We start from the raw sequence: 26,134 nt of genomic DNA, 5'->3' as shown, positions 1-26,134 counted from the left end.
GTGTGTGACCTGGGGCATGCCACGTCCCCTGCGGAGCCTCGGTTTCCCCATCTGTAAAGTAGAGGGTCCCTCCCTCTCGTTCTAAGGTCTCACAGTCCAGGAAAGGACCACGCACAGACAGGTGTAATGGCAGCCCTGTGATGGGCTGCCTGTAGGACAGCAGGAGCACCGGTCCCCAGGGAGGTCGAGGTTCACGAGGCCAGGGCGGCCCTCACTCAGCCGGGGTCCACTTCTTCCCCGGGCAGGTGCCTCCCACGCAAAGCCTCCCAGCACAGCCGAGACGAATAAAAACACTTTAATCAAACGGAAACGGCTTTGCGGCATGTCTGTGGAAGCCGAGATCAAGAGCTAGGAGCCCCGGCTGAGCGGGGCTGGGCCTCCGCACGCGGGCGGGTGCGGGCAGGAGCGCCTAGTATTTGAGCAGCCAGCGTGGCTTGTGCTGGCTCAGCGACGTGAAGTAGGACCACCACCACGGCTTGCTCCCGCCGGCTGTGGGCTGTCTCCGGGCCCCAAGGGGCTCCTGGCCGGGATCCTCAGGCTCCCTGTGTGGGCCGGCACCTCCCGCTGGGCCTCGGAGCCCGGGGCCGCTTCTCCGGGGCCCGAGAAGGGATGTCTTGGGTCCGGTCCCCAAAGGCTGGAGGATGAAGTCCACGCGGCCGGCCTTCTTCAACCGGGCGGGAATCGTGACTTTCTTGATGACCTTGGAGTAGCCGGGGGCTTGAGCAATGACGATGTGGGACCCTGGGGGCAGCAGTCTCCAGTAGTCGCCATCTGGGGCTGTGGACAAATAGAATAAAAATGATTCTCAGACCCGGGCTCAGACTCAGCCTTGAGACGATGGGTAACGGTGTCAGAGCGGGTGCCAGCTTGGAGGGCAGACGGACCACAAATTTCCACTTGCCTCTGCACTGGCCTGTGACATCCTTCCCACCTCCTCCCCCCATCAAACTCCTCTTCATCCCTGAAAGCCCTGCCGAGGCCCCATCTCCTCTCTGAAGCCTTCACAGACCATCCCCTCCCCACACCCAGCCCACAGTTAGCAACCCCTCCCTCCTCCGGACCACGTCTCCACCAGGTAACTCAGGTCACAACATGTCATAGTTTTCTATTTGGCCTGAGGGCACCCAGAGCCCACACAGGGCTGGACACACCAGCCTATCGGTGGGATAGAAACTCTGGGAAATGAACAAACGGGCTTGTGACTGGAGGTGGCTCCATCCCACCATCCTACAGAAAGTGGGGCTTCCTGGACAGTTACTTCTTAAGGGGCACAGAATATGCGTCGACTGTCTCGGGCCCCAGGACCTGAGCTTGCTCTGCCCTGTGCCCGAAGCTGCAGGAGCCACGGCCTAAGGCAGATGGACGTCGACACCAGGTCCCCCTCCCCCATCGACCAGGCGGCCGAGGACCCACGGAGCCACCTCTCAGAGCACGGGGCACGCCGTGAGCTCTCGCAGGAGCCCGCCACCACGACGCAGGCCCAGGATGGCGCTCACCTGTGGTGATGTCGTGGCGGATGCCCTTGACTACGATGCGGGCGTTTTTGATCGGCTTGCCAAATTTGTCCATCACCACACCCTTGATGCCCCGGTGCACCTGAAGAGACCAAGGATGAGGGCGCGGACATGGGGCGTGCTCTCCAGAGAGTGGGATGGCCGCCCCCGCCAGTCCCGCCCATCTCCACTGGGAGCCCGGGGGCTCTGGGACACCGCCCTGCTGAGCCCAGCTCTGCACCATGCCTTGATGTCTCAGGTAAGTCACTCCCCTCTCTGGGCCTCGGTTTCCTCATCTGTGAAATGAGGGTGACCGGCCAGGCCACCTCTGGGGTCCCTCTGGCCATCAACCTCCCCTGGGTCTGTGACTGACCCACAGCCCTGCTCGAGGGTCTGGCTGACGACGTCTCCTAGGCTGTGAGTGCTGAGCCCGGAAACCCTTTACACTTACCTCCCAGCACGCCGAGCCCCCTCCCTCCATGACCGTAGCCCATGCCAGACGGGCTCTCCCTGAGCCAAGGTCCCGAGGGCAGCGTGGGGCACCAGGAGGACATAGCCTCGAGTGTTTGGTCCCTGGTGCCAGTCCCGGGCAAGCCACCAACCTGCTCTCTGACCTGGGCCAGCTACCTGCACCTCAGCACTGTCACCCCGTCAGGAAGCCAGGGCGGAGGGCCTGCCGTGGGCGTCGCTGAAGGGTAAAAACTGACACACGCAAGGCGCAGTGACAGGTTCGGGGGAGGACCGGCCCCAGCACCCCACGGACAGGTGCTGAGCCCAGCCCGGCTTCCGAGCAGGCACCCCGAAGACCCAGCGCTCAGACTCGGCAACTGCACTTCCCGCAAGGAAAGCAGCTCCTGGGGCTGCCTGGTCCTGCTCTCGCTTCTCCTAAAACGATTGACAGCCAACAAGCCAGAGCACCCTGCTCTGTCCCGATCCACAGGTACCATCAAACGAGGCCGGGATGACTGGGTGGGAGGGGAAACAGGGCAGTGAGGTTGTTCCCTGCCTGAGGCTGCCCCCCACAGCTCCAGTGCCGCCCCAGGCCTCTGAGCCTCCGTCCTGCCCCTTCCTGTGCTCAGAACACCTAACCAGCTCTCTCACCTGGCCAATGCCTTTCCCCCTTCCAGACACAGCTCACACTCCTCTTCCTCCAGGAAGCCCTCTTTGATGACTGGCCACATCAGGGGCCTCCCCTAGGGTCCCACAGTCCTGACCTCACTGTGATGTCCCCCCAACTTGATAGCAGAGGCCAGACACATAGTAGGGCTTCATTTAGTGTCAGCTGGCACCAGCTAGACCTTGTTCTGCCCTCGCTCTGGGGCTGAGGAGTCGTCTTCATGCAGAACCAGGGACGTGGAGCTCCCCCGCATCCCCTCCCCTCCCGACCGGGGAGATGCAGACACCCACCCAAGGCCTGGTCAGGATCGCTGTGGAAAGGCCTCAATGGGCCACGACAGACCCGATCCTTATCAGAAGGCTGGGCTCGGCTTTCCGGGGGGTCGTCCTCGGGGGCCGGCGATGCCCGGCCGCGTGCTGCCCAGCCTTCCGCAGTACCACGCTTGCTATTAAATCTTTCCATCCCGAGACTTCACATGCAATATCCACGGAGCGATCCCAGCTCCACTTACGGCTCCTTAAAACTCATTTTCACCAGACAGCCGTAAAACGAAATGAGCAGGAGGCCTGGCCGGGAGCCATTAGTGGAGACCGGCCCGCCGGCGCGCCGAGAGGTCACCGGCCCGGCCGTAAACAAGAAACTCGCACAAGACTCACGAGGCTGGCTACGATCCTGTTGCTGCTGCAGCGGCGGGGCCAGGAGGCTCCGCTTGGCTCTTGCCAGGAGGAAGCTTCCTGATCTTTCTAGAAAGGAGGGGGCTCACGGACAGAACTGAGGTCTAGGGGCAGCCAGATCTGAGTTCGAGCTCTGGGCAGTCGCTGGGTGACACTGGACAGGCCCTGTCATTCTCTGACCTCTGCCTCCTCCTCTGGCTGACTCATGGCCACCGAGAGCCGAGAATGGGAACCCGCGGAGGGCCCAAGAGACCCCAGACCAGCGCTTTCCTCCCCGGCACCCAGGGCCTCCAGGGCAGCCCGTCTACCACCCACGACTGGTGTCAGGATTCGATGCCATGTGCGGGAGTACCAGCTGTAAAGTGCTGTGCACTTACAACCCCCTCGCTGTCTCCTGTGGGGGATCCTGTTTCTCTCTTAGGGCCTGCTTTTCCCCGGGATGTTGAGCCAATGGTCAATTTGAGCAATTCTTGAAAACGCTCAGAAAATAAACAGCACAGGCTTATCTAAAACCACTGCTTCGTTTCGACTCTGTGCTCCTTTCATGCGTGGCACCTCACTCAGAGCCCCACGGCATCCCTCGGCGGTGAGCCACGCTGAGGAGCCCGCGTGCGGGGCGGGGCTGGGAGAGGCGGCGGGACTTGGGTGGGGGCCACTAGGCCCCCGGGACACGCGGCTCTCTGGGTCCAGTGAGGGGTTACTTTAGACACATTCTCCACGCCTGTACTCACCACCCACCGCCTGTTTCTGGGTGACCCCAGCCCCGTAATAGCAGGTCCCCCCAGCCTGGGCCCTTCCTCCAAGTCTGGGGGCACACATGCCCAAGGCCCTGCCTGGAGCACACAGACACCTGCTGCCCAGAGCCATCACCTCGGGCCTCGCTCCTGCCCAGTGCCACCCCATTCCCATGGCGACGGTCCTCACTTCAGCCACGAGGACCCTCACATGCCACCCCTTCTGCCTGAGCTCTCCCTGTCCCATCACCTGATTCCTCCTACTCCTTCAAGACACAGCCCAGGTGCTGCCTCCTCCAGGAAGCCCCTGAGGCTTGGTCAGGTGCCTCCCAGGCTGCCCTGGTTCCTGCATCCCTTGGCTCAGTTGTGCCCTTTTAGGCCACGAGACCCTTGCTATACTGGGCATGCTCACATATGCCCCCTGCTGTCCACAGCACCCCCAGGGCCGGCCAGTGGGAGGAGAGGCGGCCAGTGAGTCTTCAAATGGATGGGTAACTAACGACAAGTGAAGTGTAACGGCATGGATGCGTGGGCGCTGAGCCCACTACACAGTGTGCTGGACCAGGAGGTTAAGGGGGCTCCTCGGGGACCTGACTCTGACCTCCAACCGCCAGGCCCCAGCTGGGCCCGAGCGAGGCCGCCCGGAGCTCACCATCTCCACGAAGTTGAGGAGCGGCTCCTTGTTGTGCTGCCAGATGGTGTAGAGGGCCTCCTCGGGTGGGAACTTCACGCAGCCCAGCTCCACCGTGATCTCAAAGCAGTTGCTGTGCAGGTAGTTGAAGTCCGACATGCCTGCAGCACAGGGCCAGAGTCCACACCAGCTCCTCCGTGGCCGGGCGGCCGGGCAGCGGGGAGGCAGGGCTGGCACTGTCCCTACTCCACAGACGAGCAGACTGAGGCCCGGGCAGGGCAGGGGCCGAGCTGCACTCTCAACCCCGGCGGCTCCCCAAGCCTGAGGGCTCACCCACCCTCCCACACGGCCCCTCGGTGGGCAAGAAAGGAGCGGATTTCCAGTCAAGGAGCCAGCAGCACGCGGCAGCCACATGTGCCCCAGGCGTCCGAGCTGCTGGCCCTCCCTGGCCTGGATCCCCAAGGCCAATACTGTGCATTTACTGGGACAGTCCCGGCAACAGCCTAAGGAGAAAGGTCCTGTGACCTCCATCTCCAGGGAGAACACAGCCTCCAAGGCTGGACGAGCGGCTGATTAGCGGCCGAGAGAGGCTTGGGAGCAAGCTGGGCTGACCGCTGCCCCCTCTTCTGCCCTCTGTCCTCTGCCCCATCTGCTTTTGGAGTTTCTTGTCCAGCAGAAGCCACAACCATCCTCCAGGGCAGGGCTCAGGCACTGAGGGGACAGCCCTGTGTTGGGAACTGCTGGGGCACCTGCCCTTTGGAAGTCAGGGCCTCCTCCAGGCCGTGGCACCCACTGCCCAGCAGCCAGTTACTGACTCAACATCCACAGTCCCCAGGGCAGCCACATTCCCCTCCCATCTGGCCCTTCTGGCCCTGACCACTGGCTTCATGCTTTCCTGGGTCCGTGTCCCTGTGGGAGGGGAACCCAGCTGGCGCCTGGCTGCCGGCCTCTCCCAGGCTGAGCCCCAGCCTGAGGATCCTTTGCAGACCCTCATAACAGGGTCGTAACAGGGAGTGGAAGCCATCCCCCCTTGGGAGCCAGGGAACCCACGTGCCTGGGTTCTGGGAGGCAGAAGCTGCCGTGATCCCTGGAAAGGACCACGTGCGGTCATGGGCAGCACCGAAAGTGCCGGGCAGGGGCGAGGACTGGCCTCAGAACCGAAGGGGCCGCCCTCTCTGCCCATGCAGGAGCGGGGGCGGACAGGCTTGCAGTGCGAGCCCAGCCCTGCCATCCCCAGTGTGGACCTCAGCAGGCCCGTCTCTCGTCTGAGCCCAACCGCCTCGTCTGCCAAAGGACGCAAATAACAAGTGTGCTGGTGTGGACGGGGGCAGGCAGAGCGTAGACGAGTGCAGGCCCAGCCCAGTGGGCACCCCTCATGCACAGGGTGCCACGTGCACCTGTGCTGCTCTGTGCGGCATCTGCACCTAACGCAGCTTTAGCCAACAAAATGCAGGACATGCGGTTAAGACGAATGTAGAGGAACAACAAATGGAGTTTCAGTATAAGTATATCCCATGCAACATCTGGGACATACTTATCCAGCACTAAGGAACTCTTCATTACATCCCTGATAGTCAAACTCAACTGGGGGTCCTGTACTCCATCCGGCAACCCTACTTAACCCCCAAATGGCCAAAAAGAATTGGTCACAGGTGGAATTATGAGATGCAGGCGTTCATTAAATAAGTCACAGAAATGGCAAGAGAAGCCACAGGCCTAGTCTCCCAGGACAGTCACACACTGAGCTTCATCATGACAGCAACTAGGACTAAAGCCAGCCCACGCCCGAATTTCCCGTCCCCCAAGCAGAAGGATCCCCACCACTGGGGGAGGGGGGACATGATGCATCTCTGCTACCCTCCCACAGTCCAGAATCCAGTTGCCAGAAAAAGCTGCTGGAGGAGGCGCCAAGCCCGGCTCCCGCCCCAGCACCCCGCCCATCTTCCCTCCCACCCCCAGCCCGCCCAGGGCCGCACCTCCCGTGAAGCTGTACCAGTCGGCCCCGTTGATGATGCTGCCCCTCTTCAGGAAGTTGCCCCCACACCTGTTCTCCGACCTGTCCATCATCATCGGGTGCACGTCGGCGTAGGCTCTGGCCAGCAACTTGAACATCTGCGGAGGAGACGGAGAGAGGTTTCCCAGAAGCAAGACGAGAAAGCAGGGCCCTCAGAGTTGGGGCGATGGGTGAGAAGAGGCATCCTGTCGGAGGGGTCTGCAGCACGGGTAGGAGAGCAGAATGGTGTCCACACAGAGGGCAGAGCATGTGCAAAGGCCCCGAGGTGGGGCAGCCAGAGCTCAGGGCACCCGTCATGGGTACGTGGGCGCACCGTGGAGCCCCTGCACACCCGGCTGGGGAGTGTGGGCTTGCTCTCAAGGAGGCTGCACACTGTAGTGACGGTGGCAGGGCGCATGGAAGGTGGCTTTGCAATTTAAAAGCACTTCCTGCCACTGTGCAGACAACAGGCCTCGGGGAGAGGCGGGAGGCTGGGGTGGGCCTTGTGGTCGCTGACTTCATCTCCCCAGCAGGTCTCCCGTATGATCATCGTCACTCTGTTTTCCCCAGGGACAACCAGCACCTGCGGGAGCCCTCCTGCCTGCTGCCATAGCCACTGGGTGCGGCTGCCATTGTGGTTGGCAGAGGGACATGGGACACAGTACACGGGGCTCCTGGGGTGGTGTAGCCCCCCTGCCCCACTGGTCTCCCCTAGCCGGGGGCTCCCCCCATCCCACACCCCGCCCCACCCCGGGCCCACAGATCTCCTCTCAGGCAGGTCCCAGGCCTCTGTGTGTGCCAGGGCCGGACATGGGGTCTGACCCAGTCAGCATGGAGGCTCCCAAGCGGGCCTCAGGTGGAGGAGAGGCCCCCGGCCCTGGGAGAAGTCTGTCCCAGGGTGAGGACCCCTCTGTAACAAAGGGGGAGAGTGGGCAGGCAGGGTGAGTAATGGGGAGCTGCCCCAGGCCACAGCGAGTGTCTCTCCTGGCAGGAGTCACGGTGACTCAGAGCCCAGGACCCAGGGTTTGGAGAAGGGTGAGTCAAATTTCTCAGGGGGAAGGCTGTGCAGCTTCAATTTGGTCCCATAGACACAAATGAAACACCCAAATTACAACCCCATGCGTGTCCATCAGTCACCAGGTCAGCAGGTGAGGGACTGCCATCCTGCCAGCGCCCCTGCCACCCGGGGGCCGTGGTGAGCATCAACCGTCTTCAGCCAGGAGTCCAGGGGCCAAAGAAAGGGGCCCTTGTGCCTACAGATGCTGACGGGGTTGTTTCTAGAACTCAGCCCACCCGGGTTCCCACCACCCTGGCCCTTCACCACCCGTCTGCAGAGCGGGACCTGGGCTGGGGGAGAGGTTGGACCAGACTCTCTCCCAGTCTGCTCCCCTCCCATGCCCCCTGCCTGTCTCTCTCCTTCTGCCCTCGGGCCTCCCTCCTGTCACCAATCAGTCAGTCCCTCTGCTGACTGCCCACCCACGGGAGAGCAAAGAAAGTCACCATCAGTCCCAAAACCCAGGTTGCCTGAGCCGCAGGTCCAGCTGGGATCAGCCCTGACCCGGGGGGTGGGCACAGGACAAGGACGTCAGGAGGAGCTCCAGCCCAGAGGCCAGGCGAAGGTGGGCGAGAGAAAGACAGAGACAACAATAAATGAAACAAGGTGGGGCATAGCGGGCTACCAGGAGGGGCAGACGTGGACTGGCACGGGCCCCAGAACACAGGCCAGCGCCCACGGAGGAGGAGCAGCCCACCCAGCTCCTGCTGCCTGTGACCCTGGATGAACCCAGCCGGTTCCCACCGGGGGTGTGGGCCGGGCCACAGAGGGTGGTGGGCAAGACGAGCCTGAGCTGAGCTCGGGAGCAGGATCTGGCAGGAGGTGCAAGTATCGGGGGACAGCCGGGGTGAGGCCAGCGGCCCTGGCCTTGAGGGTCTTGAACGCTTCCCTGAGGGGCTGGCCCTCATCCACGGGGCACCATGGAAGTTTGGGGGTGACGTGGGACACCCTGACCAGCCCCTCCTCACGCTCCACTGCCCCTTAGTGCCTCTCCTGGGACCCTGGTTTCCGCAGAGACCACCACTGGCTACAGGCCCGAAGGATTATCGACCAATGATTGATGGCTGGTGGGGAAGACTCTCATTTTTCTGACTCTGGTGGGACTCATTGAGGTGAACTTCCCCCCGGGGACATCTTCACGAATCGGCCTCTGAGATTCAGAGATGCTAAGCCTGGCGCCCACCTTGACCAGTTGTTGGCCCTGCATTCTGAACAGCACAGGGAACCAGTGCCAAGCTCATGGCAGAGACCACTCAGCCACCTTTGGGGGGCACTTGCTGAGCTCTGAGCACAGAACCTGGCATTCCTGCAGGCTCTAGGCATGCGCTGGTTGCAGGAGTCAATGAATGAGTGAATGGGTGAGTGAGTGAGTTAGTGAATGAATGAGTGAGGGAATGAATGAGTGAGGGAATAAACGAGTGAGGGAATGAATGAATGGTTGAATGAGTGAGTGAGTGAGTGAATGAGTGGGTGAGTGAGTGAGTGAGGGAGCGAGTGAGTGAATGAGTGAGTGAGCGAGTGAGTGAATATGTGAGTGAGTGAGCGAATGAATGCATGAGTGAGTGAGTGAATGAGTGAGTGAGTGAATGAGTGAGTGAGTGGCTGAGTGCAGGAACAAAGGCCCAGTGGAGCCGGTGCTGCCCCCGGCTCCTGAGGAGGCCCTGCTGAGCGGGTTTCCTGCTCCGCCGGGCTCCCGCTGCCCACCCAGGCCCTTCCGGGGTCTGTGGGAAATCATCGCAATCTTTAGGCTCTGCTGCGGCAGCCGCCACTGTGGGGAAGCCCTCCTTACGTCCTGGGCCAGGCTACGGGTTCACCCTTACACACGCATGCACATACACACATGCACACAACATGCCCACACATACACATGTGCACACACACACCCTGTGCGCCCCCGGCCTCCTGGGCAGCCCTCCACCCTGGCCCTGGCCGTGCCTCTTGTCCTTGCCCACTTCTGGCTCTGTCTCCCGCCCTAGACTAGGACCCTCAGTGCAGGGTCCAGTCCTGCTCCCTCTGGTGGCCCTGGGACCGGCCACACAAAGGGAGGGGGCTGGGTGAGGCCGAGCTGACCTCTGAGTGGCCGGGGAGGAGAACAAGCCGTGTGTGAGCTGGGCTCTGGGCACTCAACCATCAGGACTAGCCCTTCCCTCCCCGCCCTGCCCCTGAATACCAGGTGGAGAGTTCGAGGAGGCGGCAGAGGGCAGGCCTGGCTCTCCGCCCTGGGTCTGGTCCTCCAGGAGGCCTGCTGAGTGACCACGCGGAGAGCTCAGACCTTTCCAAGGCCCCTAGGCCGATCAAGGCAAGAGCTTCTAGCTCTGTCGTCCCAGGAGGGGACGGGAAGGAGGCCGGGGCTGGCCTGGACGGGGATGGTCACCAGGGGCAGTTTCTGGCAGTTAAGCTGCAGGGCTCTTGGCCCATCAGAGGTCACCCCCTCCCTCGCCTCAGGTTTTCATCCATAAAATGGGAAGGGGTAAATCCACACCCGTCCCAGAAGATCAGCCTGCATGAGGGCCAGTACAGGCTCGGGGAGCGGCGCAGTCAGGGCTGGGGGCAGGGGGCAGTAAGTCGGCTTAAGAGAAGAGTGGGGTTGGAGACGGTCTGCCTCCATCACACGTCTCATGCCCTGCTGCTGTGCCCAGTGAGGGAAACTGAGGCCCAGAGAGGGGAAGGGCCTCCTCAGGGCCCAAGCGAACTCCAGGGCCAGAATCCCTACTCCAGTCCCACTGCAGCCCGGCTCCCTCCCTCAGAGCCCACCCTGAAACCCGCCAGGCCCCCAGGAAGGAGTGAGGCAGAGAGAGCACGGGGGTGTCCTGCACGCTGCAGCACTGCCCTCTGCCGGCGTCGCCAGAAACCTGCCCTCCTTTGGACAGAAAACACCAGGGCGACTCGCCAGATAGGGCCACAGTCGCACCCCAGGAGCTCCGACACTGATGGAAGAGGGGGCAGGGCCGCTTCCAGCCAGCCAGAAGGCTTCCCGGAGGAGGGGGTTTGGAGCTGGGCCTGCAAGGCTTCCAACGGTTCAGCAACTCTGGACGTCACTGAGCTCAGAACAGGAGCGACACCGGGCCAGCCCCAAGAGCGCCACCCACACAGCTGCCTCCCTGCGTCCATGGGACACCCTCCCCGCCACCGCGCCCCCTCGCACCTTCTCATCGGGCGTGGGAGAAAACATCTTCTCCTCCTGGGGGTGTTTGGAGAAGTCGAAGGGGTAGGACACCACCAGGTCGCCCCCGTGGAGGCTGGCTGAGAGCACAAAGGGCGTGGTCCGCATCCACTTCATTATCGCCTTCGTCTCAGGGGCCACCTGCCCAGAACACAGGACAGAGGAGGCCATTCGCAGGACCGGCCACGCCCACAGGCTTCCACAGCCTTCTCCAGGCCCTCCACGCCCACCACCCCAGGGCCCTGGCCCAGCACTGGCCTGGCCCTCAGGATTCCACTCAGACTCCACCAGTCTCTTGCACATGCCAGTCCTCCTGCCTGGAACTTCCTTTCCTGCCTCATGGGGACGTCACCCCCTCCAGGCAGCCTTTCCGGGCAGCTGTCACTGAGCACCTGCCAGGCTCTGGGGGCTTCTGTGTTCCCTGAATCCCAACAACCCAGTGAGGAGCTATCCCCACCTCACAGGCAGGAAACTGAGGCTCAGAGCGCCAAGGCTGTTAGCCGCCAGGCTTTCCCGCCCTGGGGGGGGGGGGCCACACCTGAGGGTCCCAGAATAACCAGAGACCCCTCAGATGCACAACCGTGGGAGGAGCCAGGCCTTCATGGGGTGGGCACGGGCAGCAGCAGCTCCTACCTTACCCCACCAGTAGTGCTGTGGGATGGCTATGTGGTCGCTGCGCGCATTGCGGGACGAGGCCAGGCGGTAGTACTCGGACGTCAGGTCGGGGAAGTTGCGGTTCAGGTCCAGGTTCTGCGCGTTCTGCCTCCCATTCGTCCACCCGTTGTAGCCGGCACCCTGAAAACACAGGCCAGCCCCGGTCAGCACACCCCACCCCAATCCTCCTGGAGGGGGGCTGCCAGGCCAGGCTGACTGTCAGGGGCTGGAGGCCAAGCTCTCGCTGACTTTACTGACGACCTGGGGCACCCTGGAAAAGTTGCCCTTGACGGCCTCTCCCACCTGGCCTCTCTGCTGAACCTCCAACCTCAGGGCCTCACACCGGCTGTTCCCCCTGCCTGAGGACCCCCAACGGTCATGCACTGCTCACGTCCACCTCCCGCAGGCTCTGCTCCAACGTCACCTCCTCGCAGAGCTCCCCGAGCTCCGGCTGGCACACAGGCACACTCTCTTTTCTCCCTCTCTCGTCACCTTCCTCTATAGGGTGCGACGCCTTCTCAACACACCTTAGAATTATCGACATCAGCCCCCACCCCCAAGGAGGGCCTCGCCGACGCTGATGCCTGCTGAATCCTCATCACCCGAGCGCTGGGCCCACGCAGACCCACAGTTACTGCTAGTGAATGAACGTGAACGGATGGGTGGGGCAGCGGCCATGGGGGCCAGCGGGGCCCTCACCTCGGCGGCGGCCACCTCGTAGCCGTCGGGGTTCATGGAGGGCAGCAGGTGGAGGCGGGTGGTGTTGAGCAGGCGCTGGATGCGGGGGTTGCCCAGCAGGTACTCGGAGCACAGGTACTGGGCCAGGTAGATGAGCATCTCCCGTCCTGCCACCTCATTGCCGTGGATGTTGCCAATGAGCTTCACCTCGGGCTCCACTGGGGGAGACACAGTGACCTGGGAGGTTGTCTCACAGCCCCCAGGTCCCCAGAGCCTTGAGGGTCCCCAAGGCGAGAGCAGCTGGAGGTTCTGGGACTTTATTCAGCCTTGTTTGGGCCCAAGTATCTCTGTGGCTAAGGAGGCGTCATTGAGGTCGTCACTTGGTTGAGCTCATTTCTTACATTTACCCATAATTATTAGCATACTGAATCAAGGATATTAATTAATAACATGTGGTATCATTGGTCTGTGTGAATTTCATTGAGAGCCACTCTTCACGTTTGTATAATAAGTTAAGTCGTACACCGGTCCTTAGATAGGAAGGCAGCTGGCCCTTGAATGAATGAATGAATGAAAAGATGGATGGAAGGAAGGAAGGACTGATGACAGATGAAAGGATGGATGGCTGGATGAGTGGATGATGAATATTTTGATGAGTGGATGGGTAGATGGATGGGTGGGTGGGTGGGTGGACAGATGGATGGATGGATGGGTGGATGGATGGATGGGTATGTGGGTGGGTGGGTGGATGGATGGATGAATGGGTGGATGGGTGGATGGATGGATTGTGGGAAGAGGAGTGGATCAGGAGCCTGGCCGCTTTACTAGCTCTGTGACTTTGGGCAAGTCATCTCTCCTCTCTGAGCCTCACATTGCTCATCTGGAAAACGGTGTCTCCCTCCCTGGCTGTGCGTGGTCCAAGGACTTACAGCTGTGGGAGTGAATGCTCATGTCCCTCCCACATTCCGAGGGTGTAAATGACCCCAATGCTTTCCACAACGGTCACCTCCCTTGTCTCTCTGCACAGGGCACACCCCTCACCCACAGATTGCAAAGCTGCAGACCAATGCGAAACCGAGAGAGCCCGTGCCTTCAACCCAGAGAATGCCACAAGCTGGAGGGGTGGGAGGGAGGGTGGGCCTTGGAGGCTGGGGGGTGCTGGATGACCTCTGACCCTTGACAAGAGATGGGGCTTTGAGCTCATGACATCCACGCTGCCCAAACCCAAGGTGAAAACTGAGCTGAGTGTGGCCAGCCCAGCAAAGGTGCCAGAGTCACTTAAACAGGACGAGGTATATTTTTCGGTAATTTATAAGGACCGAGAGTCCAATGGGGACTGCTTCTAGACTGATCCCCTCTGACTCACATGGTCATAGAGACAGAGGAGCTGAGAAGGACCAGGACCCTCACTCATCGACTCCCCAGCAGAGGCCAGCACTGGGCCCCTGCACCCAGACGCTCTCAGCACCCTAGAGGGGGTTCATGGTCACATTCACATCACCACACAGGAGACAGGCTGCCAGCCAGGGGGCTGAGTCTTTGCTAGAACATCCTGGATTCTCGGGCCAGACCCTGAGCCCCGGCCACAGGGCCCACTGCCTTCCCCTCGGCTGCCCCTGAAATTCAGTTTCGCGGTAACCTTTTCAGCCCCGGGCTCCCGGCCCGAGCGGCCCCCTCGCAGTTACAGTGGCCAGTGAACTCCGACTGCACAGAAGTCTGACTCCCCACCCTGGGCAAGGACACAGCTCTGGAGGGCCAATAACCTCCCGCATTTCCCACGCAGCTCTCATCTCAAAACAGGGCCACCGAGCCTGATTCGAGTTGAAAGGGACATGGGTTTTTTACATGGAAAAGGTGCTTGAGTCACATGATCCTGCGACACTGTGTTCACTGTGCAGCTTAAAGCGGGAACGTGAAGCGGCCGGGCCGCGAGCACGTACCTGCCGGGGGGCCAGGGGGCCAGGGGGCCAGGGCCGGGTTGCAGAAACAACAAAAGGCACAGAGCACAGTTACATCTTGCTACAGATGCACGAGGACCGATGTGCCCGCAGCCGGAGCAGACCCTCCTGGCGTCCCCTGACTCACTCCGCAGGCCACATCCCCGGGCCGGGCCCCGCCCTCCCGCCTCCCTTAGACCCCCAGGGACATCACTGTTACAGTGGTTCCACACGCCCTGTGGGGTGTGGCCATGCACCCCACCGCATCGAGCAGAGCCCTGCCCCGCTGTCGCCTGCGCCCCGTCCCTGAAACACTGCGGGCTCTGATGAAGATTCTGCACCGCAGCCTGTGCACCCCAAGGCCAAGCAGAAACCCCCAGCCCTCTCACTGGGCGCCCGACAGCGACAGGGGCTTACTCAGCTCGTGCTGGCCAGGGCGGCCCGAGAACTCGATGACCAGCAGCTCCTTGCCTTCGAAGCTGCGCCCGATGCTGTAGGTCTTGGCGATGTGGGCGCAGCGGGCAGCCGTGCGCCTCAGCACACGCACCATCTGGGCGTAGGAGTGGTGGCTGAAGCGGATGAAGGTGGGCGGCAGCCCCGAGGGCAGCACCTCCTCGGCATCCAGGCCTCCTGGGGGCAGAATGGGGCAGGGGGCCTGGTCAGTGTTCCACCTGCAGCTGCCCACCCACCGCTGGTGGTTCCGTGTGCCCCCACCTGGCCCGCTACGCATGCCCGGGACCCTGAGCATTCCCAGTGCCCTCACATCTACACCCCCCACTGCACCGCAGCAACTTGGGGGTCGGGACCCGCACGTCCCCCTCAGACGGCTCCCGGCCAATCTGTGTTTATGTGTTTAATTAAAAAGCCCTTTATAACACTGAACATCGACAGCTGATGCTAGCGCCCAACAGATGTGCGTGCAACATAGCGCCTAACGTTACTATGAGTAAAAGTAACGCACAGTTACTTCGGAAACTTTATAAAATACAGAACAGTAGACCGCGAAGGAGATGTACCTACAGAATCCTCAACCCACGGAACAGCCCTGCGCGGCCCCGGCCTCCTGACTTTAGCTGTAACCCGGTGCTGACGCAGGCTTTACTCGGCATCATCACGGAAACAGCTGCCTCGCCTCTCAGTCAGGCGACAGCTCTGAAAGGCTCCTTACAGTCTACCACCCAGCTCGATGACTGCAAATGTTTGCTGTTATTACAACACAGCAGCGAGCCTGCCTGGGGGTGGGCGGGGGGGGGGGAGAGAAAGGCGGAGGCAGGAGGATGAGGAAGGAGAAAGCGGGGGGTGAGGGAGGGGGGTGCGGGAAGCTTTTTCCTATACTTTTAAAAGTTTGCTTAGGAGAACTTGATGGGCTTCCAGTTCCAGGGAACGGCCATTTTTCAGGCAATCTGCAGGCCAGCGGGCTGTCCCATCCCTCTCACTGGGGCACGAGCCCGAGGATGGCCCTGGTCACTCCGGGCCCAGCTCCTCCGCGCCACCACCAGGGCCTCTGCGCTGAGCCATGCAGGCCCCCGCAGGCTGGCAACAGTGAATGCTTTCCCCTAAGGGCCTCACTGGCCCTGTGGTTTTGTTTCTGCTCACGATGGTTTTTGAGGGGGAAGAAAGCAGATGAAAGTGGCAATTTGGTGCCGGAGTTGCCCAAAATAATCTCTCCTAAACCGACTGACGGGCTTTCCCAGGGCAGGCGGGCTGGGCCCAGAGAGGTCTGGCTCCCTTCCTCTGCTCGTCTGTCTGCCCTCACCCGGCACCCTGGGTGCCCCCGCTCTGGGCCCCCGCACACACAGACAGCTCCTGCCTGCCTGCAAAGTGCTGCCCCGGCCCCGCGCATCCGCACAGGAGCCCGCAGGGCAGATGGAATTCCCCAGCCCCAATTCCACTCAGGATTCGTCCTGAGCCTGGCACACAGCTAGCAAGAGGCAGAGCTGGAACCCAGGGCTCGCTGAAGCCAGCCCAGATGCGCCTCTGTGTCCTCCCCTGCCATCCTCGGTGGCCCAGCACAGAGCCATGGATGCAGCAGGAGCTCAAGAGCTGTTTGGTGAATGGACAGAGCCATCCATCCATCAGAGCTTGGCCGGCTCACACCAGCTCTGCCCAGCAGGAGCTGGCACGGACGCCCTGCCGCCATTTGCCTCCCCGGCCTCCGCTGGGCCATCTACAAAATGGGGTAATAACGGGTGTTCAGGGTGCTGTGGGGCTTCAGTGAGATGGCACACGTGTGGCACCTGGCCCCAGATCACGTGACCCTCACCATCCCCTTCATGACGAGAGGATGTGGGGAGCCGGAAGTGGATGTTCTGCACTGTCCCGGCCCCAGACAGGGCCCACATGCGGCTGTTTACACTTCAGCTTAAATTCATTAAAGTCAAATAAAGTCCACTTGGGACCTCAGTTGCACTAGCCACATTCCTAGACCTCAGTGGCCACGTGGGACTAGTGGCCACAGTCTGGGACAGCACAGAGCAGAGAGCTCTCTTCGCTGGGCTGCCATGGACGATGCTAGGGCCCTGGAGGGTTGGCGCTCACGAGGGCCTTTTCTTTTCTCTGGAAGGCCCAGCCTGGGGTGCACCAGGGCCTCGGGGGCAGAAAGCCAGGGAGAGGCGGGGGGTCCAGCCCCACGCAGGGCTTTCGCCGCCCCTCCCCACAGCACGGCGGCCAAGGGCCTCCAGAACCGCCTTGCACACCTCCACGTGAGTGGCTCACAGCCACCAGGGCTGTCCCCTCCCCCCCCCCCGCTGGCTGGCCCACATGAGAAACCACAGCGCGTCTCTCTGCAGCCCCTCCCACTGCCCCCTGAGCCCGTGGGGCCTGAGGACCCCACTCTGAGGGGTCTGGTAGGCCTCTGCTGGGCGGCCTAATGGGGGGACATGCCATCCTCAGAGCAGATCGGGGCACAGCCAGTGCAGCGCAGTTCTCTGGAGGGGACCAGCCGTGCTCTCACGGCTGTGCATCCCCAGCTGGGCACCTGCACTCGAGGCCTCCTCAGGGGGTCTCGGCTGAGGCCCCATCCCACTCTGACTCGGCTGTCCTGTTCAACCCCCGGGACCCCAGAGCCCCCTACCTCGCAGCGCCTCCAGGGGGTCGTAGCAGCCATCCTCCTCGGACGCGAAGTAGTGGCCACAGTCGAGGAAGTAGGGCCAGGCCATGTCAATGGCATCGAAGGCAGGCAGGCAGGCCTCCCGCAGCGCCTCACACACGCGCCGGCAGGGCCTGCGCACCCGGCCGCCCTCGCAGCGCGGCGCCAGCACGGCGCAGCCCAGCAGCCGCAGGTCGGGGTTGCACTGGCCCTCGAGCAGGTGGTGCAGCACGCTCAGCAGGATGTACTCGGAGCTGGACTCCACCGCCTCCCGGGACCGGTGCTCCAGCAGCGTGGGGAAGGCCGTCCGGTTGTAGGCGGCGTCACTGCAGGTCCTGAGCTGCAGGTCCACGCATGTGGCTGGGGGCAGGCAGGGGTCACCAGGTCACCCCCCGCCACGATGGCCCACGTGGTTATCGTCAGACACTTCCTAAGAGCCTGCTCCGCCCAAGCAGACCCACCCAGGACCAGGGCCCAGAGGGGTGGGGCACCCACAGCCTGGCAGGGAGAGGACCCGCACAAGGGCTGCTTGGAGGAAACCAGGGCCTGTGGGAGGACCAGAGAAGGCTCTGAGTTCTGCCTGGGCTCAGCTGCTCACTAGTGAGTGAGCCGGGGCTGGCCGTTCTGGGCCTCAGCTTCCATATCTGCAAAATGGGCACAGGAGAGCCAGGCTTGCCGAGGGCTTACCACATTAGGGTGCACGGAAGAGGCCAGCGGAGTCTGGGTTTGGCAGAAGCAGGTGTGAACCCTCCCAAAGACACAGCCCCAAGAAAACAGGTCCCAAATATAGACCCAGCTGGGAGGCCTCGTGTCTCTGGGAAAGCGGCTGATCCCCATTTGGTTAACCTGAGCTCAGGGCCTCGAGGAGAAGGCCGGGCGAAGACAGCTGCGGCTTGGCCAGGCCGGCCTCGGTTCTGCACCTCGCAAGATGTTTTAAGTACAGAGAGAAGGAGGCAGGGTCTTCGCTGTCACTGGGTGTTTTTACACATGATCATTATTGCTATCTTTCCAGCCCAGGAGCGGACATCCTGCCCGGTGTGGCTGGGCTCCCATGGTCCCATCCCCTGAGGCCCTCGTCTGCCACGCGGCCGGCCCTCCAGACCCCGCTGCTGTAGAGCTGTGTGCCTGCAGCCGCTGCCCGCGCACTCCCATCCCCGTCCCCTCTGTCCTCAGCTGGACCTTGCACAGGCAGCCTCTCACAGCACGAGTCACGAGATTCTGCTGCTTCTCCACGTGAAAGTTTAGAAAAGACAGGGTTTCTTCTGCTCAGCATTTCTCCACTCAAAGATTTTATATGTCACCGACTTTTGTACTGGGAAAACATTTTCCTGCTTAAAAAAAAAATCTAGTCCCTTCCCTTAGAATATACCAGATACCCATGTCTGGCAGGAGAGACTTGAAGAAATGTCTGCTTCTGAGCCTTTAGATACAGCAGACCCACAAAATCTTCAAAACCGTCCCATGAAACCCATGTTCCCCTCCTTGTTGATGAAGGACGACATCAGGGCCCAGAGAGGGAGGGGGCTCACCCAGCCCACTCAGCAGGTGCCGCAGGACGCTGAGAGCCAGGGACGGCACGGGATAGAGAGCGAGCGCACACTCCAGGGTCAGACTGCAGCCCGTGTGGAGCGCACCTCATGGGGCAGCAAGGGGAGGAATGGAAGGAACGTCTCCGCGGGAGCCCGGGGGCAGGGCCAGGGCTGGGAGCCCTTGCTGCACAGAGGGAAGGGCCTGGCTTTTCCGTTTTGTCTAACCTCTAGCTGTTTAAGAAGGGGTTTGCATTTGGTTGATGGGCCATGTTATCGATCCCACTTCGGAACCAGGCATTCAGCTCTCTAAAACGCTTCGATAGCATGGAGGGTCTGCATCACTCCCACAACACAGAAGCGCGGGAGGTCCACGCACGTACCGCTGTCTGCAGCTGAGGGCCTGTGGCATCCGCCTGGGAAGAGAAAGGACAGTGCTGTTAGACGCAGACCCCTGCCGTCAGTCATCCTCTAAACTGTGTTCCACAGGCGCTGCTCTTTCCGACAGCAGCCCATCACTTACTGAGCGCTCGCGGGCACCCCGCCCCGGGCCTGCCCGCCACGAGCTCTGTCTCATTTGGTCCTCCCAGCAGTCCGCTGACGGCCATGTGACCGTCCTCCTCCTCTCACGCGGGGGGAGGCCGGGGCTCAGGGAGGTCACAGGACCTGCCTAGGGAAAGGCAGCCAGAGAGTGGGTGGGTTCCACAGAATCTATCGGGCCCCAAAGGCTGGGACCGCCCCCCAGTGTGCTGGCAAACCTGCTGGCCAGGATGAAACGCCCTGTTCTGGAGAGCTGGCCGATGGCCGTGGTGTAAACACTTCCACCGTGGCCACTTTCAAGCTTCCAGCAGTTGAGCAACTAGTGCTCACAAAGTTCCTGAATATTTGACAAGCAGCCCTCGCAGCATGTGCCAGGTGCTCTGCCCCACCACGGACTCTGAGCCCACGTTATTCCGAGTCCCCCCAGAGTTAGGCAGGCATGGTCCCCTGCCCTCCAGAACACTCTGCAGGCTGGTGCCCCGTTCCCTGAGTTGGGGACCCTCTTCCTGGAGAAGGGGACCAACCCACAAAACTCTCCATGCGAGTGTGGGTTTCCAGGGCCCTCCTCGAGGCCCGGGCACGTGGGCCCACAGTGCAACCCCTGGGAAAGCCAGTAAGGCACCCTCAAGCAATGCCACCCGTCCAGTCCCCACCAGAAGGAGGTCCGTGTGCTCTGTGAGCGCCAAGGGGAAGGAGTGGGTCCGAGAGATGGGAATGGGCGGCTCATTTAGAGCTCAGCTGGCCCTGCAGGAGTCCCAGGAGGGGAGGACAGGCTGGGTGGCAGGAACAGTGGGAAAGAAGAAAAGGGAGAGACGGGGAGGGCCCAGGAGGAAGGTTAGGACCCGAAGGAAGAGGCCCGAGTTCTATTCGGTAACCTCATCCGGAACCCAGGCCTGAGCCAGGAGTCTGGGAGGATAGGAGCCATGCATGGGATTCACCAGAAGACGTGGGGCCGCAAAAGCTTCCTGAGCACATGGGAGCCCCCAGGGGAAGAGACGCAGGAGGGGGCTCTGGTCCTGATGGGCTGGCCAGGTGGCTCCTCCCTCAGGAACCTCCGGACAGGGCAGCCGCAGGCCTTGGCGCCTATGTGCCAGCTCCCACAGCTCTCGTGGGACAGAGACATTCACAGCACCCTCTCCCCAGCGGACGCTCGAGCGACAACATGTTTCCACCCTCACGGTGGGTGACAAAAGGAGACCCACAGAAACGCCTGGATGATACGCAACTGGGTGTGTGCACACAGCCTGAGGGACACGCCGGCTGCCCCGGGATCGCTCTCCCCTCTCGTCCAAACAGTATGGTAAGAGAACACTGTGTTCCCACGGGGACAGCGAGGGGCAGGCACAATGCCCAGGGCCGGAGCTAGACAGCCCTTGGTCCAGCCCAGCCCGTCACAGCAGAGAGCCCTGGAGTCACTCTTTTCTGCCTCTGTTTCCCCATTCTACACGGGTTCGTTATAGTCACTAGGTGGGAAGGACGTGAGGGTTCTACAAGACGACCCACTTTTCCGTGTCCAGCACAGGACCCTGTTCAGGCAGATGTCCCGCGAATAACAGCGTGTGTCCTACGGTCCCTGTTTTATGACTCCCCGGAGACAACAAGCCCAGGATTCCAGGCATCCTAACCGGCTGGCACCCTTTGGGCAAAGCAACAAGGGGGAGAATCATTTCCCTAAAGTGTCTGTGTACGGGACAGCCGGCCCTGACACCACAGAGAGGGCGGCAGCAGGCCCGGCCCCGTGCCCTCTGATGCCCCACAGTGTGAGTGGAGACAGGCACAGGCTGGCAGTGAGCGAGCTCGAGGACAGCCAGCGGCCGCCCAAGCAGCATGTGCCACTGCCCCCTTCAGCACGTGGGCGGGGGGCCTTCTGAGCACTTGACCCCACACCGTCGACGACTCCCAAGCCTTTATAGTCAGAAGTGCTCCCTGTCTTGTGTCCACCGCCCTCCGGGGAATGAGAGAGGAAAAAAGGAAAGAACGAGAACTGGCCTGGGACTCTGCTTGGAACACCGTGCTGTCATCTGCTTTGTGTCGTTAAAGACAACTGGCTAATGTCAAAGAGAACAGTGAAGAGGCTCAAATCCAAGCAGAGCCCGTGTGAGCATCCGTGTCCAACGGTCACCGTGTGGCGCTGGCTCACACTCGGAGCTCACACTCAGCCGACTCGCGGTCACAGTCCTGTGAGCTTGGACCGAGGCAGACGCCGACAAAGACAGCCAGCTCAGGAGCCCGAGGCCTCATCAGGTGGACAGTGTCACCTAATGCGCCCGGCTCCCCTCTGTGTGCATGCACCACCCCCGCACCATGCTCTGAGCGTGTGCCTGCTGTGCGCACTGAGCTGAGTGGGGATTCTGAGGACTCGTCCAGACTCTCAGCAGAGAGGCAGTGAGCAGAGCTCCCCCTGACCCTGGAGTGAGAAACCAGGAGCAAGGCAGGCATCCCGCATCCACGCCCCCAAAGCCATCAGATGCCACACGAGTGCCTGGGTTTATGGGTTTGTGTGGATTTGACAAGCGGATGCCCCCTGGTCTCACGTGGCTTCGCCTCCTCATTTACAGATGAGAAGACTATACTGCTCACCGTTGGTGGAGGAGCCGGCAAGGTACGAGGAGCAGGGGCTGGCCCAGCAAGGACTCAGCAAACAGGGGCTCCGGGTCGCACAGAGAGAAGGAGGGACGGTCACTGTGACCCCCCCCCAGACCCCCATGCACCGTATGGTGGACCAGGGTGCGGCGTCTGCTGACTGGGCCCCAACTGCTGCCAGAGTGGTCACCAGGAGCAAAACAGAGAGACAGGTGGACCCGCTTCCTGGGGCTCCATCACAAAGTGCCACCTCTCGGCACAACAGACACTGACTCTCCCACAGTTCTGAGGCTGGAAGACGGAAGTCAAGGTGCCAGTATCCGGGGAGGATCCCTCCTGCCTCTCCCAGCTTCCGGGCTCCCAGCAATCCTCGGCTGGGGCCACGTCACCCACTCTCTGCCTCTGTCACATCCTTCTGGTGTGTCTGTGTCCAAATTTCCGTCTTCTTCTCAGGACACCAGTCCCTGGATGCAGGGCCCACCCCGAGCCAGTACGACCTCATCTTAATCTGACTTTGTCTACAGAGGTCTTGTTTCCCAATCAAGTCACCGTCAGGGGCCAGGGGCTGGGACTTCAACACATCCTCTGGGGGACACAATTCAACCCATAACAACAGGCAAGTCCCAGAGTGTGACTTCAGGGAGCTCAGGGGCCGGAGTGGGGGTAAGTCAAGAGAGGAAGCGGCTATTCCGGCCACACCAGCCAGTGTGGCAGCCACCTGCCACGTGTGGCTACTGAAAGGCAGCGAGTCCAAACTGACAAAGGCTGTAGGTGTGAAAGACTCAGCAAATTTCTGATGGAACTAAAAAAAGAATGTAAAATAGTTCATTCATAATTTTTAGGTTGATGACAAATACTAAAACAATAATTTGGAGATATTGGGTTAAATAAAATGTCTTATTAAAGTTAATCCCACCTGTTTCTTCTTACCTCCTTAGCATGGCTACTAGGAAATGTAAAATGGTCTGTGCGGCCGGCATCTCTGTCGGCCAGCGCTGGTCCAAGGCTGCTCTTTAGCGGGCCACTTGAGACCATTACACCTCTTGACCACGAGGTGTCAGCACATCTTCGACTGAGGGACGGAGACTGGCCTGTGGCTGGCATCTTAAAGACCAGGATCTGTTGTTGCTCCTGGCCAGGGTCTCCTCTAATAGATGAGAAGCCTGATTGAGGCCAGAGAGGTCAGGCCGTCTGTTCAAGGTCACCCAGCAGAGTAGAGGACTCAGGATTTGAACCCAGACCCACCCGGCCCCTAGGAACATGAAAGTCACGTGAGACCCCGGGTTGCCTATGAAGACCTGGAGTCCTCCGCCAGACAAGGGACAAGGCAGAGGGGACGCAAGGGTCCGGGCTTGCTCTGAGTCTCTGGTACATGTAAGTTGGTGACATGGATATAGTCATTGGCTATAGCAGCCTGGACTCAAACTACCGGGCCTCGCCGACGCTAGTCTGTGGTCTGGAAAGGCACTCAGCTTCCACGGACCACACATGTGAGGAGGGAAGACGGGCCTGGAGGAAGGATTTACACTAGAAACAGTCACTGATGCCACACACAGAGACCCACCCTGCCCAGCCCTCCAGGTGAGGAAGGCAGGGCGGCCCGCTTGCCCGAGTCCAGAGGAGGGGGCCGTGTCCTTGACAAGCCGCTGATCCTAGACGCTTCCCAGGGTCTCACCAAAGAAGATCCATCCATGACACTGTGCAAGTGCCACCTGCATCCTGCCTGCACACCCACACACACACGTGCACGCACACACACGAGTACACACGCGCACACACGCCCTGCCCGCCTGGGCCTTTCTGCACAAAGGGGGAGTAGAGTGGGAGGGAGGGCCAGAGTGGGACAGAAAATCCAGGCTGAGAGAAGAAAAGGGGAAGACCAACGTGGGCACAGCTGAGAGGGGCATTTTGCTCCTGGCACATCCACTTGGTCGACGCCAGCAAGTTCTCAGGTGTCCACCAACCCTGGCACTGGAGAGATTCTGAATCTGGCACGCCCAGACCCCTGTGCCCAAGGGGACCCCCGCCCTCCAGGGGCACAGCTGTCTGCTTCTGCTGAGGACCCTGGGGACAATCTACTGGACGCACCACCTTTAAACAGGAAGGGAAACTGAGGCCCACTCCAGGACAGGAGGTGTGACCAGGACCGGAGCCCAGGACTCCAGGATCCTGGCCTTCTGACACCCCGACACCCCATACTTAAGTGAGATCACACAGGCAGGTGCACGCCCCCCAAGGTCCCTGGGTCCCCCTCACCCAGCCCCACCCCAGAGCCCTCCAGGAGCACCCACTCCCTACCCCAGGGCACCACTTCCTCTCCCAGGGGATGCACCCCCTCCCAGGCCCTCTGCGCCCACTTCCGGAGACATTGTCGTCCACGCCACAGACCCAGTTGGGAGAGAGGGGTCAAGAGTGTGGCAGCCCAGAGACTACCCCCTGCCTGGAAGGACCGGGGACCTTGGACTGCCTGTCACCCTACAAAGTCCTGGCACCTGCTCCCTCCGATCCCACCTGCAGGGTGTCCCCACTAGGAAGGTGCCCCCGCCCACTGTGCCCTGACCCGAGAAGGACCCCTGGGCTTGACACAGTGTCCCTGCACTGCCCCCACGCTGACCGAGCGCTGCGCCCTGGGGTCCCAGCCTCCATGCGCTCAGAGAGCCCAGTGCCCCATCCTTGGCAGACCACGAGGTCCAAGGTCACAGGGCGCCCACTTGGGAACGTTCTCTCGGAGCCGTGGGTCACGCAGGGGAAAGTTCCCCGGTTCCCTCCCGGGCGCCGCGGTCCCCCCCAGGACGGGGGTCGGGCCTTACCGGCGGCGTCCCAGGCGGACTCGCACCCGGGCCGGGCGGCGGCGGCGGCCAGGACGGCGAGGAGCAGCAGCGGCGGCGGGGGCGGCATGGTGGGCGGCCGGCGCGGCGGGCGGGCGGGCGCAGTGATGTGGCACTCAGGCCGGGGCGCAGCCGCTCGGCGCCCGCCCCCCGCGAGCGCGGAGTCGGGTTACAGCGCAGCCCAGAAACTGCGCGGGGATGCGGGCGGGCGGGCCAGATCAGCGCGCAGCCCGCTTCCGCCGGCCCAGTGCCCCGCCCCAGGGCGCGCCCCCCTCCGGGCTCAGTTTCTCCACTCCCACTTGAGCCGACTGGAGAGGTGACCGCCAGATCGCCTGCTGATCCTGCCTAAAACTCCTGATTCCCGCACAGGGCTGGGCCGAGGAGGGGTCCCGGCCCCTGCGCTGACCCCGGCTGGCTGTGAGCCAGTCAAGTAATCCTGCTCTGGACCTCGGTGCCACGAGGGGAGTGAGGGAGCATCCCCACCTCCCTGCTCTGTCCCGGGATGTGGACGCACCAGAAGGCTCTGTGGGGAAGTCTCGGCCAGGGCAGGAGGCTCCTCCTGGCCTTGGGCGACTCCCGCCCTGAGCGGGGTCTCTATCTGCTCCCTGGAGAAGCCCCTGCCTGGTTTGCTCCCAGCAGGGCCCAGCAAGGAGCCTGGCACCAGGGGTCCTCAGTGAAATGTGGCAGGCCATTAAATAGACAGTATGTGGTCCAGGTGGTGACACAAAAGGTCATTGGGAGGGTCTCTCTTCCCTTTCCCCCTCCCCCACAGATGAGAGGGCAAAGGCAATGTGGAGGGATCCAGGAGAGCAGGGTGAAGACACCCCCGCCTCCCCGGTAACCTGTCTGCACCTGGGGAGTGGGAGAGCCCCTTGCCCCTCGCCTCCCCTCCCCCCGAGCCCGTCCCTGCATCACCTGGAGCCATTCAGGCAGGAGGCCCAAGGGACCTGGAAAGAGGGAGGCCCAGGACCCTCGGCCTCAAGGTGAGGGAAAGGTGGACCCCGGAGCGCCCAGCTCACTGTCTGCCCAGAGCCCCTCTCCTCCCAGGGTCAGGACAGCTTTGGGGGTCAGCCAGTGCCACTGAAGCCCCCCTCCCTGGAGCTGGACAGGCACTGATTCTGCCATCCAGATGTGCGCACATCTTCCTGACAGCCACTCCTCACAGCCGCCAGCTGCGGTCCAGCCAGTGCATACATTGCTGTGCTGCTGCCCTGAGCCGGGGGACAGTGCCAGCTGGACACCAGGGTCCACAGCCCAGCAGTGTCTCCTGAGCCGGGTCCCTCCCCTTCAGGCCGTTGGCCCATCTGTAGGAGCCTTATGCCTTCTGGGGCTTCTTTGACCAGCTGTCCTGGGTAGCGGGGAGCCAGATGCCACTCAGCCCTAAGACTCTGGACAAGCTGCTTAACCCAGAGGCTGGAGTGACAGTGACAGTACCTACGGC

At 61.8% G+C, this 26,134-nt stretch overlaps 1 protein-coding gene across 1 annotated transcript; it reads right to left on the bottom strand.

Moving 5' to 3' along the window:
• Positions 1–279: 279 nt before the first annotated feature.
• Positions 280–24,947, bottom strand: CPZ (carboxypeptidase Z). The gene is made up of 11 exons (XM_023638449.2): positions 24,676–24,947; positions 19,126–19,158; positions 17,202–17,576; positions 14,546–14,758; positions 12,213–12,409; positions 11,493–11,654; positions 10,842–11,000; positions 6,626–6,761; positions 4,671–4,810; positions 1,497–1,596; positions 280–777 (listed from the first exon to the last, which is right to left on the bottom strand). Exons 1-11 carry the CDS (start codon positions 24,761–24,763, stop codon positions 410–412), a joined length of 1,971 nt encoding a protein of 656 aa, XP_023494217.2. The 5' UTR covers positions 24,764–24,947; the 3' UTR covers positions 280–409.
• Positions 24,948–26,134: the final 1,187 nt, after the last annotated feature.

Source organism: Equus caballus, chromosome 3 (assembly GCF_041296265.1).
Source record: "Equus caballus isolate H_3958 breed thoroughbred chromosome 3, TB-T2T, whole genome shotgun sequence".
Lineage (NCBI taxonomy): Eukaryota > Metazoa > Chordata > Mammalia > Perissodactyla > Equidae > Equus > Equus caballus.
The sequence above is the reverse complement of the archived record's forward strand: the minus strand, read 5'-3'. Positions and strand labels throughout refer to the sequence as shown.

Coding starts and splice junctions, on each gene's coding strand:
- CPZ (XM_023638449.2), bottom strand. CDS start 24,763: ATGCCGCCCCCGCCGCCGCTGCTGCTCCTCGCCGTCCTGGCCGCCGCC. Junction 11,655..12,212: donor ACGAGGTGGCCGCCGCCGAG/GTGAGGGCCCCG, acceptor CTGTGTTTTCAG/GGTGCCGGCTACAACGGGTG. Junction 4,811..6,625: donor CTGGTACAGCTTCACGGGAG/GTGCGGCCCTGG, acceptor CCTGTGCTGCAG/GCATGTCGGACTTCAACTAC.